Raw genomic sequence first — 16,763 nt, 5'->3', positions numbered from 1 at the left:
TCTAGAAATATTTCAATTTTAAGCTTTATTTAAGAATACAGTAAAAAAAATCCAAGTCTTGGGATATAGATATTCACAAATAAAAAATAAATGTTTAATTTTCTAAATTGAAATCTGATTTACCCACTTTCCCAGTAAACATCAAAAGCATTTTTTTAGAGTTTAAATATTTTAAGTTTAAAAATGTGTTGTTAAAAAAAACTTGGCTTTCAAAGAGAGCTTAAGTCAGGGCTTTTAAATTATCTTCTAAATCTCTAAAAAAAAAAGTCCGTAATTCAAGTACTTATATAGATTCTTCTTAATTTTAATTTAAAAATTCAGATTAGAAGTGCTTACCTCAAGGATCAGTAAGTTCTTTGCCTTTTGTTAGATTCTTCTCTTGGGGAATCCGCGAGCATAACTTTAAGTCTGACCCCATTTAGAATCTTTCCATGTAAAGTAGCAATGGCATCATTAGCGCTTATTCTATCTGCATACTTGACATAACCCACATTTTTTCCTGACACAAGGTAAACTTCAATCAGGTTACCAAACCGACTGAAACAAAGTAAAAAAACAAAAAAAACAACAACTGAAACAGAAAAAGACTGCTACTCAGTTCTAAAACTTTTTTTTTTTTTTTTTTTTGCTACCAGGGATTAAACCCAGGGGCTCTTAGCTACCAAGCCACATCCCCAGCCCTTTTAAAAAATTTTATTAGAGGGTCTTATTGAGTTGCTTAAAGCCTCACTAAATTGCTGAGGGCTGGGTTTGAACTCACAATCCTCCTACCTCAACCTCCCCAGTCGCTGGGTTTACAGGTATGCACCATGCCTGGATAGACTCCATTCTTGACTCATTTATCACCCTTACTTTTATGTTCAACATCGAATGCATGCTAATTTCAATACTTAAATATCTCTTTACTCAGTTAATGTCTCTTCTTTTTACTTGGGTCTCTTTCCTTATTCAAATTATCCTTATCTTTTCCTTATATTACTCTAATGCCTTCTTCCTTGTTCTGTGACCTGTCCTTCTTCATTCTTCACCCTGTTTTCTGTTTCTTTCTAAAATAAAATATGATCATTTACTCCGTAAAAATCTCCTCAGTAGCTCACTCCCCACTGCTTCCAAGGTGAGGACAAACTCCTTAAATAGCTTTCAACATGGTCCTTGGCCTCCTTAGCTTCCTGTTCCCTTATAATCTCTTTAAGTCTGTATACTAATCACCTCCTTTCACACTCTCTTTGGCAGGAAAAATCACCCACACCCCCAGTTTCCTCCTATGGCAAATTATTTTTAACTTTCACTCCTCAGAGTTTCTAAGGTAGGTTCCCCTCCCATGGATTTCACATATTCCTTACCACAGCATCATCTCACTCACTAGATTGTAATTCCCTATTTGTCTGTTTCCTACATGACATTAGTTCTAAGGGGACAAGGACTACAATCTCTTGTCAACATAATATAGTAATATAATGTTTTCTTTACATAACTGTCTTTAGCATTTAACACAGTGACTGCCTGACACTGAGGAGTGATTCATGAAAAAAACAACAAAACAAAACAAAACTAAACTAAATGAATCAATTAAACTCAGTTAAACAAAGGTCAAAATACTTGAACCACATGCCTGATATCTTAAGCAGAACTTTAACAAGCTTTCTAATGAGTCTGCTTAATTCACTAACATTCCTGTAAGGCAAACAAGAAAGTGACCATAAAGGAAAAGCTCAAATAGGGGTTATATTAAAAACACAAAAATAAATAAGAACCTTCTACCCTTAACACTTATTGTACTTATTATTCGTTTTTTTTCCTTTCTTTGTTTTTTTTTTTTAGTTGTAGATGGATACAATACCTTTATTTTGTTTATTTAGTTTGTTTATGTGGAGCTGGGGATTGAACCCAGTGTCTCACACATGCTAGGCAAGCACTCTACTACTGAACCACAACCCAGCCGAACACTTAATATTCTTTCCTATAAGTAACTGTTTACTCAATGTGGTTATATAATTTTTAGGATCCAACTGAGCACTGACAAAACAGAAGATGCTTAGTAAATACTGTTCAGCTGAATTATAACTATGAAGGAAAATCTATGTAAAAAGAATTTTAATGGACAAGTCTACACAGATGTATCTTCTATCAGGAGACAAAAGGTTTGTCCATTCTATGCAAGCAGCTTTTCAAAACAATACTACATGCTTTAAACAAAATAACAGGAAGTTCTGTGTAGAAACTTAAGATGTGTGAGTGGCATAGAAGAGAAGGAAATGGGAGATTATAAATTGAAAAACATGATTCAAATAAGAAGTTTTTAAACCCACAGAAAAAATCATCTCTTCCTAAGTAGGTATTGGATAAATGAAGTTTCAAGATTGTGAGAATGCTTAAATTACTAGTTCAAATCTTACCAGAATATATCTTCTAACACATCTAAAGGTAAAGGATGAGGATTAAACACAATAAAAAGTCTTTCTTTCACAGGAGTTTCAGGAGGAGCTTTCTTTTTGCATGATGGAAGTATAACATCTGTCTGGATTTGAGGCAACTGGGATCCAGAACTTCCTCCAAATTGCTGTTGAAGAATTAAGTACAAAACAAGAAAAAGAAAAGCTGCATTTCAGGTATTTTTGGTCAAAAGATAAAAACGTGCAAATCATGGCTCTTACATGGTTTCCTACTATAGTAATGAAAAATTTCTTACATGAGTAATAAACAAAGGTAATATTTATTTAATACTCTGTAGACTGTATTATACTCTGTTGATTATATTATAAAGGTTAAAATTCTTACCTACTTACCAGAAATTGCTGTTGACTTGGGTTATTCCACACCATTGATGCAAGCTGTGCAGCTACCATCTGTGTTGCCATTTTTCTAAGGAGACTGGAGACAATAACTGGTAATTTATAGAAAACTGGAAATATTCAGTCTCTTAACAGTAACTTGTTTTGTGTGACTTCCTCTCTTGAGAGGTCAACTGCTTCCTATTTTTTTCTTCAATTCATAATCATGTACACCCAGGGCTTGGCTCCAGACACTCCTGAAATGGTACTTACTCTGTTGCATTACTCCCATCATCAATGAAGGAAACACCTATCCGGTTTCCAGGAGGGTACTGAAATCCATGTAACTTGTATTTTGCATAAATAGCTGATGCTACATTAAAATACTGAACCACTCCATGGCCTAAAGTAGAGAATATACAGAAGGAAAAGAAAGCACATTAAGTCACTGAGGCCCATGTTACAATGTATATTGAAGGTCAAACAATATAAACCCTGATTATCACCCAACAGAGTCAAATATATCAAAAAACAAAGTTCTGTTACATGTGTGTACAACAGCCATATATTCCTATAAACTGAAGCATAAATCAAATTTTGGCATAAGTATGAACATTATATTTTAAGAAAAATGGAACATTATTAGCATTATATTCTAATAAATTTAATTTGGGGATAATGGTTTTGCTTACATGATATCAATGTAGCTAAAACCTTAAATTTTTATTATTTGAAATTTAAGAAAGTTCCCTGTCATACTGGGTAGGAAATGCAAAGAGAAGTAGTATATAAAAAGAATATATACTTAAAAGAATTTATACTTAATTTAGCTGTAGTGGGAGAGAGGAAAAAGTGGCAATGTATGAAAAACAAAAGGTAGATACCAAGTGGGTCTCAGATCCAAAGTCATCAATTTCACATTCCTTTGAAAGATTTCAGCTAATCAAATTAAAAGGGTAATGCTGAGCAAAGGGACAATTTTATACTGGGGTCCTTAAATGGAAAGCCCAGCGGTGACATAATCAAAAGGTTTCATGATGTATTTACAATATAACCTGCTTTGGAGAAAAATAGTCATTGTTTTATGTTTCTCTTTAAAGCCAAGCATCAAATACTTTAATGAAATTAAAACACAGAAATCAAATGACCACATAAAAGTATAACTACATGATGACATCTTTATTAATGAAAAGGTGCTTCAGTGACATGCATTTTTCAGACACAACTAACCAGAAAAATAATAGAGAAGGTACAGAAGAAAATTCATTTCAACATACCAGATAAATGGTAGTGGATGTGTGGAACACAGAAACATACACAAGCAGAATAACATAAATATAACAATAAATGTGCCAGAAAACATGATATGTGTGCCTAGGGATCTTGGAACAAAAAAATGAAAGCATATGTTTGGGTTAAGGTTGGAAATGGCCTGAAGCAGGTTCCGATGGACAGCTGTGCAAAAAGACCAGCGCTGGGTAAGGCAACAGTATGTGGGGGTGTCTGTGGAAGGGTGGGAGCACTTCAGGCCCATCAGCCCATAAGCCCACACTGATTCCTCTGCTTCCCTTCAACACTCATGTAACTCTAAAAGGACTAAATCAGATAACCTATGGAACTGGAAAGATGCCAAATATGATTTATTTATACCATTCCTTGTTTCTAATTCTTTGAAAATCAAACAAATCTTAAATTTACTGAGTGCTCATTATGTGTCAGGACTTACATTAGGTATTTTACATATTTCATTACTAATTCTGATCCAACCCTAGCAAAGAAGATATTAATAATCCCATTTCATAGATGAGAAAAGGAGAGGCTCCAAAGAGGATAAACAATTCACCAAAGTCTTAAAGCTAGTGCCACTGCTGGGATCTACAGCTGGGTTTTATGGATTGCTAGACTTTTTCCATTATCCATCACAACGCCTCCCTTAACAGAAAACCTTAATAAAAATCAAAAGCTTAACAGAAAGATGGGTTGAGCTAACACTAGATAACTAATTAATTGATTAGATACATTAACAGGTTCAAATAGTTGATATTAGAGTCTTGCTTCTGTTGAGAATTGGAAAAACTAGTGAAAGGGCATGTAAGAAGCTTCAATTTGGAAAAGTTTCATTTAGGTGCATAAAGCTTAAGAAAAAGAGACTTAGGGATGAAAGAGGAGGAAACTTACAGTTTTTAACTTTGCCTAGCATTAATCAAAAGAGTACAAACAGGTGTCTTTGTTGTGCTACTAGAAATAGAGAATGCTGTATTTTGTGGGAATTAAAGTATTTTTTTAACTGAATGACATTATATAAAACAGATTCCTACTGATTTGTTTATTAAGGTATCACTGGATTTTATAGTCCAAAGTAGAGAAAAAGGAAACACAAAACTCCTGTCACACAAATAGTATCTGACATAAAAAGTGTGTTTGGGGAAATGCTATTAAAAAAAGTGTATATAAGAACACAGACATTATTTTACCATAATTTGAATAAGGATCTCGTTGGACTTCACAATACTCCAATCCTGGTACTATATCAAAAATGCTGAAAAGCTGCTCTTCAGTAAAAGGAACCCTTGAAACAACTGACAGGCGTTTGGAGATAGCTTCCTGGCCTCTGTTGTCATTCTTGTCAAAACTTGAAAATTCAGGTTGTTGTTCTCCAACATTTTAAAAAGAAAAATAAATCCTTAAACTTCTATACACACAAAATTCATGTAACATTTTTTTGTACTAGAAAATAAAAAGTCCATTGCTAAGGCAATGTGTTTTGTATTATGTTTCTGGTCACCAGCACTACCAGAAACAACTAATGACAAGAAAACAGACAACTCTCCCCATTCCCCGATCTTCTATGCAGAAATACAATCAGAAATGTATGACCTAATTTCACAGGTATACATTTGGTATGTAAAAATTGAAAAATATGGCAAATATTTTATCTGAAGTTTTGTGGAAAATAACAACATCAGACCTTACTTTGATCACTCATTTTCCGCTTTTATTAGTTTCTAGTTTTGTCACTTTTCTCCTTTCTGTAACCCTAATTTTAAAGCAGCAGTAGTATTTAAAACAAAGTTTTAGGACTCATTGTAAGGGGATATCTGTACATATATGCTTTATACTTCTTGATCAGTTGTATAAAGGCAGAAGTTCACCTATAAAAGTGATACTGATACAGTTTAATATGCAGATAATGCATAAATAATCAGGTAAAACTATATAATTGGAAATCAATTAAGCAAAATAAGTTATTAAAAACACTAGAAGTCATGCCCAAGATTTTAGGAAAAAAACACATTTAAGATTTTTATTCTCTAGATGAGATTTACAGACTGCTTATAAAAGCATAGTTTTTAAAAACTCAAATTACATTATATATACAACATATGCTATTGAAGTAAAGGTAGTCCACTTACCAAATGGAAACATATTTACTCTAGGTTCATGTCCCAAAGCCTCTTGCCTCATATTACTATAATAATCCTGTTCTGAGGATTCAGATGCTTTATTTTTAGGTTCGGCCAAGATTGCCCTAAAACCTGAAAAAGAGAACCATTGATTTCAAATTGCAGAACAAATTTAACATATGGCAAATATACTTGGTTGATAGTGCCTGATAGCTTTATAAAAATAATCGTACAAAGCAAAATGGTCCATCAGACCCATTTCTTTGTTTTCTAGAATATGGCAAACAATAAAGAGGATCAGCAAGAATCCCAAATCATGGATCAATGTAGACATAAAAGTTCAGCAATTCTACTGGACTGTACCTCTGTAGCAGAACACTTGCCTAGCATGTGTGAAGAATTAGGTTAGATCCCTAACACCACATAAAAATAAACAAATAAAATAAAGGAAGGCTGTCTATCTACAATTGCCAAAAAAATAAATAAATAAATAAATAAATAAGATGAGCAATTCTAGGCTGTTCCTTCCAATCGTCCCTACCACAGATGACTTCATTGTTATTTGCCCAGTATTCTCCACATCAAAATCCTATTGACTTCAAACAGAATAAAACCAACCAGTTTGAAATCTTTTTCTGAAAATCTATCCTTAATACTGTGGTTAGGTTAATTGTTCTAAAGGATTTATTATTTTTGAACAATTTACAAGAGCATCCTTACATAGACTAAGCTTGATGTCTTCAAAACCTCCATATATGGTTCCAATGTATTTAGTTAAATTTGTTGCCTACTTTCTCAGCAGGAATATTGTACTTTATAGACAGCTGCCTTCATAACATGAAGCACAAGACGTTATTTATTCGTGGCTCTGTGCCTTTGCTAAAACTGCTTTCATGTTCTCTCCTGCTTGCTTTATACCAGATGCAAATCCTGTCTCCTCTGGAAGTGTTCCCAGGCTCATTCAGTGCACCTGTTGTTCACTACTGACAGAACTATACCACACAGTTGTGAACATTTTTTTTTTTTCAATTGGCAAATTCTTACTGAGTCTACATAAATGGCAGTTACTTTTGTAGAGATCTCAGTCAGTCTTTAAGGGCCTATTACTACACTAGTTATTAGATGATGGAAAGACAAATAAGACATACTGCTTGCTCTCAAAGAGCCTTTTAAAAATTCTTCTATTATTTTTTTGTTTTTTGCCTAGGTCTTATTTTTAGGTCTTTGCTACCCACTATAGATATAAAATCCTGAATGCTGGAAGTTCCAAACATTTCATTTATATCCCTCTACTTAGCATACTGGTAAGTATACCATAGGTACTCAATTAAGGCTGACTGAATGAGAAATTCAGAAGGATCTAAGGAGAAAATTTGGCTGTGAACCTTAGGATTATCTAAGAGTTCTACTGATTGACAATAATTCTTTCCCACATGTATACATTTTCATAATAGCATAAACCCCAGTAATTTATTCTTCTTTCTAAAAGTAAATATAATTAGAAGTATGATGATACAAGATATACTTCTTGGTTCCTTTAAAGTTCTTATTCTTTATTATGGATACTAGTAATAGGACAAGATCCAATCACTGCTTGAATTTATCTCATCTATGGTTAATTACTTATGTTAGTAAACCTTATGAATCCTATCCTTAACTTACAAGTTTATTAGTATATTTAATTCTATTTAGGGTTTAGGTCAAATATGAACAAGCATAAAGAATAAGTATTTAAAAAAACTGAAAGGGCAAATCAATTTCTTAATACTTTAAATTCTAAAATACTTTTAAAAAGTCAAAAACTGTTCCACTTGCTATCTTAGTAATGTAGTCCCTCTTATTTCTCTTCAGACAGTGCTTCAATGAATATTGCCTAATCACAGTCCTAAAACACCCACTGCTAAGATTAAATTAGCAGGTATTCGCAAAACCAGCATTAGATTCAGTTGTTTAGAATAACAGTGTTTTCAAAAAAGTCTTTAACAATGTTTAAAAACTGCATTCTTACTTCGATCACAGTTTTCTATTGCTTGGGCAGCTTGTGATGGTTTTAAATATCGTACGTAGCCCAAACCTTTACTTTCTCCAGTGACTTTATTCTTAATAATGCTGCAATACTCGATATCTCCATACACCTGTAAAAGTTAAAAGAAATGATCTTAGGGGACTCAAAATTAATAACTGAACAGAGTTTTTCAGAACTAACTTAAATTTAAATTTACTTGTGCTATTTCAAGATATATAGATATTTTAAACTGCTTGTTTCATAGACAAGCAAGCAGAATCCAGTAATTTGCCTAGGCCACACAGGAAACAAACAACAGAAAGAAAGAATTTATACATGGTCCAGATGGCTCCAAAGTTTTGCTCAGTAGTGGTTAAGGGCAGGGGTTCTGGAATTGGGCTTTCTAGAGTCAAATTCTGATTCAGCCACTTATTAATTAGGTTATTATGTATCTTCTCTGTGCCTGTCTGTTAAATGGGACTAAAAGCAGTACCTGTCTCACTTGGTTGTTTTAAAGGTTAAATGAACTAATCTATGTTAAGTGCTTATGTAAAGCCAGGGACATACTCAACACTCAATAAACATTAACTATAATATGCTGTCTTCTAAGAGAACCATAAGTAATAGTGTATTCTTTTGGAGAACAGCTCAAAATATCTCTCTAAAACACAGTTCACTCAGAATATTAACATCCTATGTGAGAAATATGCAGCATTATTTATTTTTAATGTTGGAAGAAACCCAGGGTATAAATTCTTGGTCTTTAGTATTTATGTTACAAAATTCTATGTAAACAATTAGCAAGCAACTTAATTACTGTATATTCAGGTTAAAATATCTTATTTGTTCACTAAGAAAAGAAGTTATAAATTTATAAAATAAAAAACTTCCTTACTACTGAAGGAAATATGGAATATATTCTTTTGGTATTTGTTGTTTCTGAAGTATTTTATTCAACTCTCAATTGGGGTAGGACAGACAAAGTTTGAAAATTACCTTTTACTGCTTGTTTCTTTTCTTTTGCTATTGCCCACCCTATTCACAGTATAGGGAGGATAAGTAGAAAAGTAAAAAATTACAACTCAAAACAACTTAAACACCATTTTTTAAAAACTTTCTGTGAAAATTTATCACTGCATATAAAAGTCAATGGCTAAAAAGACTTATCTTCAAATTCCATTTACTATGACCTATAGTTCAGAGCTGTAGTTTTTCCTTAAATATAACTCCTTTGTAGGCCCAATTTTACAATTAAAGCTCTTCAAAGTATAAGCTTTTCTGTGAATGAGTAAAATGTCTATATGCCTTAGGTCCATAAAAAATATTAGATAATGCTGTTCACACATTTAGGGCTGCAATGGAAGTAGTGATAAGAGAATGTTTTGAAATTTTAAAGGCCAAGAACAGGCTCTGGATACAGAGTAGTTTTAAATCTTGGCTTTGGTACCTACTACTTGTGTTACCATACTTAAAACTCTCTGAGCTTTATCCTTCATTTTTCTGAGTCTGTATTTTCATGATAAACGTCTGGGGAGGAGAGAACCCCCCACTACTATTATCTCCTTTTTAGCAACCATACAACCATTAAGGATTAATATTTTAGTTGTTACATATATTTTGTTTTCTTTTTAGTATTAATATTTTAGTTGTTACATATACTAGCTGATTAGAAAAAACAAGTGCCTTAAATTTGTCCCGTAGGTCTTCTTCTGTATAGGACTTTGGTATCATAACAAAGATTCTTGTAAGTTCTTCATCTTCGACATCTCGGTGACTTCCAGATGATCTGGACTGAGCAATGAAAACCTAAGAAACATAACAGAACCCCAAAAATAAAGTCAAAACTTTTTTCTGTTCCTTAAATACATTTACTTTATGATTAAATGCCCATTAGGTTAAAATGCAATTTGATGGAATCTTTTTTCTAAGATCTTTATTGCAATGACTTTTTGTATAATATCAATCTCTGCAATGTTTTTTCAAATGCATTTTTCATTTTGTATTTTTGATTAGCAGGTCACTGTACTTAAAAAGAATGTATACTTGGCAGTTGTTTGACAGTGTTCCATAAATGTCCATTATATACTTAAGATATTATATACTTTATTTTGTCTACTTGTTCAATTAGATAATAATATAAATATCTGATTATGAATTATCCATTAATTCTGTCAATACTTCATGTATTTTTAAGATTATTGGCTGAATAAACAAATGGGTTTTCTATATATTTTTTTGACTGATACTTTCATTCTTATGAAATTATGTCATGTCTGTTAATATATGAACTGAAGTCTACTTTGTCTGATACTACACCAGCTTTCCCCCAACCCCTCAGCATGACTCTGATAAACAGAACTTAGTTGGTTTTTCTTAAATCTTATAATCTCTTCCCTTTAATTGGAGTATTTAGTGAGTTACATTTAATGTAATTGCTGATACAGTTGGGTTTGAGTCTAGATTGTCGTATTTTGTTTTCTTTCTTAGTATTAATATTTTAGAAAAAGTAGCATAACCATGTTCTGAGTCATCTCAGTGATTATTCAAATGATCTCCTGTGTGAGTAGGGAAATGCACAGGAGGCTCAATACTGGCAATTCTGCTTATTGAAATATTTTTTTATGACATAAGAGTACTCTGAATTTGCTTTGTAGTATTGATTTCTAAATCTATTTTGTTTTTATACTAATCTAAAGCAATGCTAAAAATCTGTGACTAAGAGTTGGAGTTGTAGCTCAGTGGTAGAGTGCTTGTCTGGCACATATGAGGTACAGGTTTCAATCTTCAGCACATAAAAATAAATAAAGGTACTGTGTCCATCTACAACTAAAAATATTTAAAAAAAATCTGTGACTAAGATCATGGATATGTTTATATAATTATAAACATAATAAGTTTAATGGCTAGTTTTTAAAATAACTTGAAGAAATGTAATTAATTAAATCACTACACATACAAGAACCCTTGAGGTTTTGTTTGTGTTTCCTTTAAAGTGTCAGTATATCATTCAAGTATGAGAAAACCAGGACTATGGAATTCCAGAGAAGGAGACAGGAACCCAAAGGACACTCAACTTAAAAAGCCATGGGATTTTATAAATGTTGAAAAAAAAATGACATCAGAGCCATGGGGAAAGCAGGCCATTATTTTTGCTCAAAAGACAGCCTGACATAGAGGTGTGGGATTCCGCTTATGAGACAGGGCAGGAGACAACTCTAAATGAAGTGTATGTCCTGTTATTTCTTCAGTAATTTACACTACATGGCTCTGTGTGGCAGAACATGCCTATAATCTCAGCAACTCAAGAGGCAGCAGTTGGAAGATCCCAAGTTTGAGGCTAGCCTCAGCAACTTAAGAAGCCCTCAGCAGCTTAGGGAGATCCAATCTGAAAATTAAAAAAATAAAAGGACTGGGTATGTAGTGTAGCTCAGTAGTAAAGTACCCCTGGGTTCAAATCCCAGTACTCTCCCCCAGATCTACACAATATGTGAAGCACTGTTTGAGGCATTAGTAATAAGAGTAATGAGTAACACAGAAATGGTTAACTAGAAACCTAGCTTAGTGGATGCCCCAGTAATAAATGATCAATAGGAAAATACAAAAAGGGAAGTTCTAAGAATATGCAAAGACACTAGAGGAAATAAAGGGGACTCAGGTAAAATGTGATTAGATATTCTATCCGATGCACACTTCTAAACTTTTGAGGATTGAAGTATTTGAAATCGCCAATAAAGGATGTAGAGCACTTCAACACTAATGGAAGATTTCTCCATACATATTTTTATTTTCATACACTATGAAGACATAGATTCTAGATGGGGTATTCTTGCAAAGCTAGAACCAAGATTCTTCTATTTTCTAGGTTTACTTTTTTCCTCCAGGTAATCCATCCCATAGCTGGTCACAGACTACTTTTTACTTGGACTGGAAGCCTGGTGCTGTAATATTTTTGTCTTGGAGATCCTTTGGAACTTTGCAAAAACAAAGTACATGTGAAAAAAACAGAAGCCAAATTAATTTAACTGGAAATACTGAAAAAAAGAAAGAAAACCAGATGTGCTCCAGTGGCAGACAACCTGAGCTGTAGCTGCTGAAGAATGAGCCTTGATTGTCTGGCTAGGTACAATAGTGATACAATCTTCTGGCTGAAACTGAGTGGACAAAAATGTGAAAAACAGAATTGTAAACTTTAATTCTCTTTGGGAACAAGCATTTTAACTTCTCTATGGCTGAGGGAGGCTATGTTTCTGTGTCTAGACTTAAATTTCCTGTGTAGGAATTTATTGAAGGCAGGCAGTTTCAAACTTGGGTCTCTTTTTTGAGTTGCCTGCATAGGCTGAGATCATGTTATATTCCAAATTATAAAATCCATTACATTAAGGCCATAAATACAAAGAGATGAAAATTATCAATCTATTGCAGGTATCAGCAAATTGCAGCTCCTTGTTTTTGGTATAATTCATGATATAAGAATTTTCTTGTTTTTAAAGGGCTATTGAAAAAAAGAAAGATGTGACAGAGACTGTATGTGGCCTAAAAAGTGGGAATTATTTATTATGTGGCCCTTTACAGAGGTTTGCCAACTCCTGAACTAGCGTATGCTATCGCTCTACAATTAATTTCAGGAGGTGATTATCATTTATCTTTTTCCTTTTAGTTCTGTCAATAAAGCTTCATGTATTTTGAAGCTATACTGACATGAACACACTAGATTGTCATGTATTTTTGTTAGTGTCTACTGTGTTACTGGTATACTCCCAGGCTCTTTCTCTTTTGTGTATGGAGGAGGTACAGGCAGGACCTCCAGAGACTATAATATCTGAGTTATTAATTTAGAATTCCATATTAATATTCTTCTCAATTTTCTGTAAATTAAAAAAAAACAGAAAATAAAGAAAGAGGGGAAAAAAAGAAAATTGAGAGGAAAGAAAAAAATTTGTGGAAAATTCCAATAGAATTGCATATACAGCAACTACCTCTAGAAGACAGGTGAAGAGTACAATTTAAACGACTGTTAGATTCTCAGGACTGAGTCCTGATTTGAAGTCACAGTAAGTAAGGAGTGACATCTTGGCTACTATTGATCAATAAACATATATGGAGGGTTTCCCTTCTGCCAGGAATTGTGCTAAAAGGATAGATTAAGTCAAATAACCCTGAAAATGACCCTTTCTTCTATGGGCCCTTAATTTTACAGATGACTAAGTATAGAAATAGAATATAAGTACTTCAAGAATGAACTGAGTATACAAACAAGAACTAAGAACATACAAATAAACATCTTAAAATAATACAAAAGCCACACTACCATCACAATGATTTGGCTCCTCTTAAAGGAGTTTACTTTGTTCTCTCTCTTTTTAAAAAATATTTTGTTTTTGTTGTAGTTGGACATAATGCATTTATTTTATTTTTATGTGGTGCTGAGGATCGAACCCAGGCTGCTAGGCGAGAGCTCTAGCGCTGAGTCACAACCCCAGCCCCTACTTGGGTCTTTTTCAAAGAAAACTGCCATTTAACAGGATCACTAGTCAAAAGTTCGGCATTAATATCTTCACAAATAGGGCTTATCTAAAATAATTTCAAAACTCACAGAAGCGTGAAGAATATGTAATAGGGGCCATTTAATCACCTGCACTTAGTATTACATACATGAATACTTTTGTTTGGTATTGGGGAAAAATTCCAAACCCAGAGGGCCACAATTTTACCTATGTACCTGGCGCAAGTTAAGTTTCCTATTTACCTGAGGAAAAGCAGAGATATACATAGTAGACCGAAATGTCTGAGAGAGGAGGGTCAGAAAACACCAAAAGGTAAGCCAGGGGTGGGTGGGGATGATAACAAAAGAGGGGCAGTAGCCACCTGGGAGAGGCGGAAACAGAGCTCCTGCCTCTCTAGTGCTCAAGGTTGTCCCGCCCACTCGCAAGGGAGAAAGAAGTTCTCTCGCAGGCGCCCCTCCGCGCTCCTGGGCGCACCCTCGGGGGCGGGGACCCTCTCAAAGCCACGCCCAACCACCCCCGCGCATGCCAGGTGCTGCCTGGTCAGCTCCGGGGAGTGGATGTCCACCCCTCCCCCGTCCTGGCACAACACCAGGGCCCGTCCTAGCCCCGACCCCGCGGGCACCCGGACCCGGGCACCCGGACCTTGATGGGCTTGATGTCGTTGGGGCCAAGGCACTGTCCGTGCATCTCTTCCATAGCTCTGCAGGCCTGCGAGCTGCGGGCGAACTTGACGAAGGCAATGCCCTTGGACTCCTTAGTGTGCTTGTCCCTCACCACCCAGATGTCCTGGATCTCGCCGAAAGGCGAGAAGCGCTCCCTCAGCACAGACTCGGGCGTGTACTTGCTGATCACCAGAAAGATGCGGCTGTTGGGCGGTTCGTCCAGGCTGTCCACTCCCGGGCGGAAGCCTCCGCCGCTCGCAGAGCTGCCAGCTTCGTCCATGATGCCCCACCTCCGCGCGGGAGCCAGGCCCGCGTCCCTGTCAGTCCTATCTTTTTCTGCTGTGTCCGACATGGCCGCTGTAGCGCACCCAGTTCTAGCGAGTCCGCCGCTGGGCTTCCGGAAGACGGAGGACTCTAGCGTCAGGAGCTGTCCCGCCGCAGAGGGTGCTGGCTTCCGGGGGCAGCTTGCAGCGCCCCCTGGCGCCGCGGGGGTCCCTCACCAAGTCCAGTCCTTCAATCCCGCTAAACCCAGGTCCAAGCGTTAGTTTGTGTAATCCTTAGTTCCCTACAGCCAGAATAGTCTTGCCTGGTGCAGGGACTTTGCCAGCTCTTGCTTTACCCTACCCAAGAACCCAAGGATTCTTGGTTGTCATTGTTAAAGAAAAAATTATTCATGACATTTCTTAAAGATGGCTGACTTTATTCAAGGGGGACATCTGGTGATAGGTATAGGGACCTGTAAGGGGTCTTAGAGCCATGGTAGGGGGACACGGGTCGGGGGAGATACTGGTTTCAATTCTGACTTTAATAAGATAAAAGGGCATTTATAGCCAGAAGCAAGATTAGAATAGATAGAAAATTACTGAAGGTCAGGGATAAGAGGAATTCTAGCTTAACAGAATTTTTTGCTGAAGGCAGACCATAGTGATAAGATTTTATTAGGAGTTAGATACCAAAATTGGGGATTATCATTAAACTGTTTGTGAGGATGGCCTTAGCTTGAGTCTAAGCAACTTCATTTTAAAAACTCCAGTTTGAAACCTACAGTCTCACTAGGCACATCTAACAGAGCCCTCAGTATAGCCCTCAGACAAGTTACTTCCCTTCACCCAGATAAACAGCCTCTGGCAGGCTGTCCTTACCTGATTAGAGGGGGAAAAAAAAAGCTAGCCGATCAGGGTGGAGACCACCAGACCAGATGTTTCTGACCCCAGGATAAATTATGTCGTGGAGAAATCCTGTGGTAGCTGATAAGAATTGAAAGGGGGAGGTCAGAAGACCCCAAATTTAGTATAAATAATAGAGCTAACGAACAGGGGTCAGCCAGCCGAAACAAGGATTCACTCGCTCTGGAGAGCCTGATGAGGACCTGGACTGACATCCCCGCTCTTGCCATAGTTTTCCTGATCTCTGTGTGATCCTTACCGAACAGAGTCAAATCCAGAACCAACTGTGTCTGTTGATTTACTCGACTCCCACAAGCACAGAAAAGGTGCAGAACAGAAAAGGCGGCTGCTCAGCTGGGAACTAGGAAAAATTGTAGAGAGCAAAGAAAGTAGGAAATGCCTACTGACTTCTAAACCTTCTTGTTAGTGGGTCTTGGAAGAGAGGTCAGCAGAAATAAGGCCTGGATTTAGCAGTAGTATCAGAATGAAGTGAAAGGAATATACCTGAAAGTGGACTAGGGTACTAAGACCTGTGCTTCTATGAAGTCAAACAGATAAACATTTATTGTGCAACAATTATGTGCTAGGATCTGTGCTAGGAGCTATATATACAACTGGGAACAGAAATAGTTTTGCCACTAAATTGCATAAGTTTAGACAAGTTACTTAGTATTTCCAGCTAGATTACTTCAACTGTAAAGTAGAAATAATGTTTCTTACTAACTGGGATAGCTGTCAAATTCATTCCTTTAACTATGGTGCCCTCTCTTACCTCCTTGATAGTATGTAGTTGTTTGATGGTAACAAAGAGTCAGGAATTCAAATTGTTATCCTGGATTATATACTAAAAAGATTTTCATTCTTTTCCTTGTTTTACATTTCATAACTGTACAATGAACGCTCTGTTTACAGTAGAGCTTGACAAGTTTAGGAAATAGCTTAACTTTTCACTTCTCTTTATCTTACCCAGATCAATCAAGGTGAATGAAAATAACATAATGTAATAATTTTATTGATGTGAAGTAGTGTAAAGATTCTGAGCAATACTAGTTGCACACAAGTGCCATCTAGTGGAAAATTTATAATTTTCTTAAACCGCACTATCAGCAATCGAGAATTTTAGCCCAATATTCAGAGCAGCTAATTTTTTAAAGAAAAATACTGGAATGTCCTAGGAAAGAAAAATTTCTTTTCTACTCAATCTTATGAAATACCACATGTACAAAGGGGGGGGGAGAGAAAATTACTTAT

At 35.7% G+C, this 16,763-nt stretch overlaps 2 protein-coding genes across 3 annotated transcripts in view; one reads left to right on the top strand and one right to left on the bottom strand.

Annotated features, from left to right (window-relative positions):
• Positions 1-336: 336 nt before the first annotated feature.
• Positions 337-14,800, bottom strand: RBM45 (RNA binding motif protein 45). 2 transcript variants are annotated; one of them, XR_014018018.1, is made up of 9 exons: positions 14,327-14,800; positions 9,864-9,986; positions 8,184-8,310; positions 6,185-6,307; positions 5,246-5,425; positions 3,045-3,174; positions 2,779-2,871; positions 2,397-2,560; positions 337-537 (listed from the first exon to the last, which is right to left on the bottom strand). XR_014018018.1 is itself a non-coding variant. In XM_081261296.1 (9 exons), exons 1-9 carry the CDS (start codon positions 14,696-14,698, stop codon positions 345-347), a joined length of 1,497 nt encoding a protein of 498 aa, XP_081117422.1. In that variant the 5' UTR covers positions 14,699-14,800; the 3' UTR covers positions 337-344. The 2 variants fall into 2 exon arrangements, 1 of the variants encoding a protein (XP_081117422.1); XM_081261296.1 differs by having other exon boundaries at positions 2,787-2,871.
• Positions 14,749-16,763, top strand: part of LOC308630754 (cytochrome c, testis-specific) — a gene marked incomplete at its 3' end in the record, with an annotated part of 19,348 nt that continues 17,333 nt past the window's right edge. The window contains exon 1 of the mRNA XM_081261297.1: positions 14,749-14,878. The remainder of the gene's footprint in view (positions 14,879-16,763) is intronic.

The sequence above is a fragment of the Spermophilus citellus genome, assembly GCF_964194105.1.
Source record: "Spermophilus citellus genome assembly, chromosome: 11".
NCBI lineage: Eukaryota > Metazoa > Chordata > Mammalia > Rodentia > Sciuridae > Spermophilus > Spermophilus citellus.
The sequence above is the reverse complement of the archived record's forward strand: the minus strand, read 5'-3'. Positions and strand labels throughout refer to the sequence as shown.

What these genes read in the sequence shown, in the direction of transcription:
- RBM45 (XM_081261296.1), bottom strand. Translation starts at nt 14,698, where the DNA reads ATGTCGGACACAGCAGAAAAAGATAGGACTGACAGGGACGCGGGCCTG. An exon ending in AATAGAAAACTGTGATCGAA is followed by an intron (nt 6,308 to 8,183) that starts GTAAGAATGCAG and finishes TCTCTTTTTCAG; the next exon opens with GTTTTAGGGCAATCTTGGCC. An exon ending in AGTAAATATGTTTCCATTTG is followed by an intron (nt 5,426 to 6,184) that starts GTAAGTGGACTA and finishes AAAATGTTGGAG; the next exon opens with AACAACAACCTGAATTTTCA.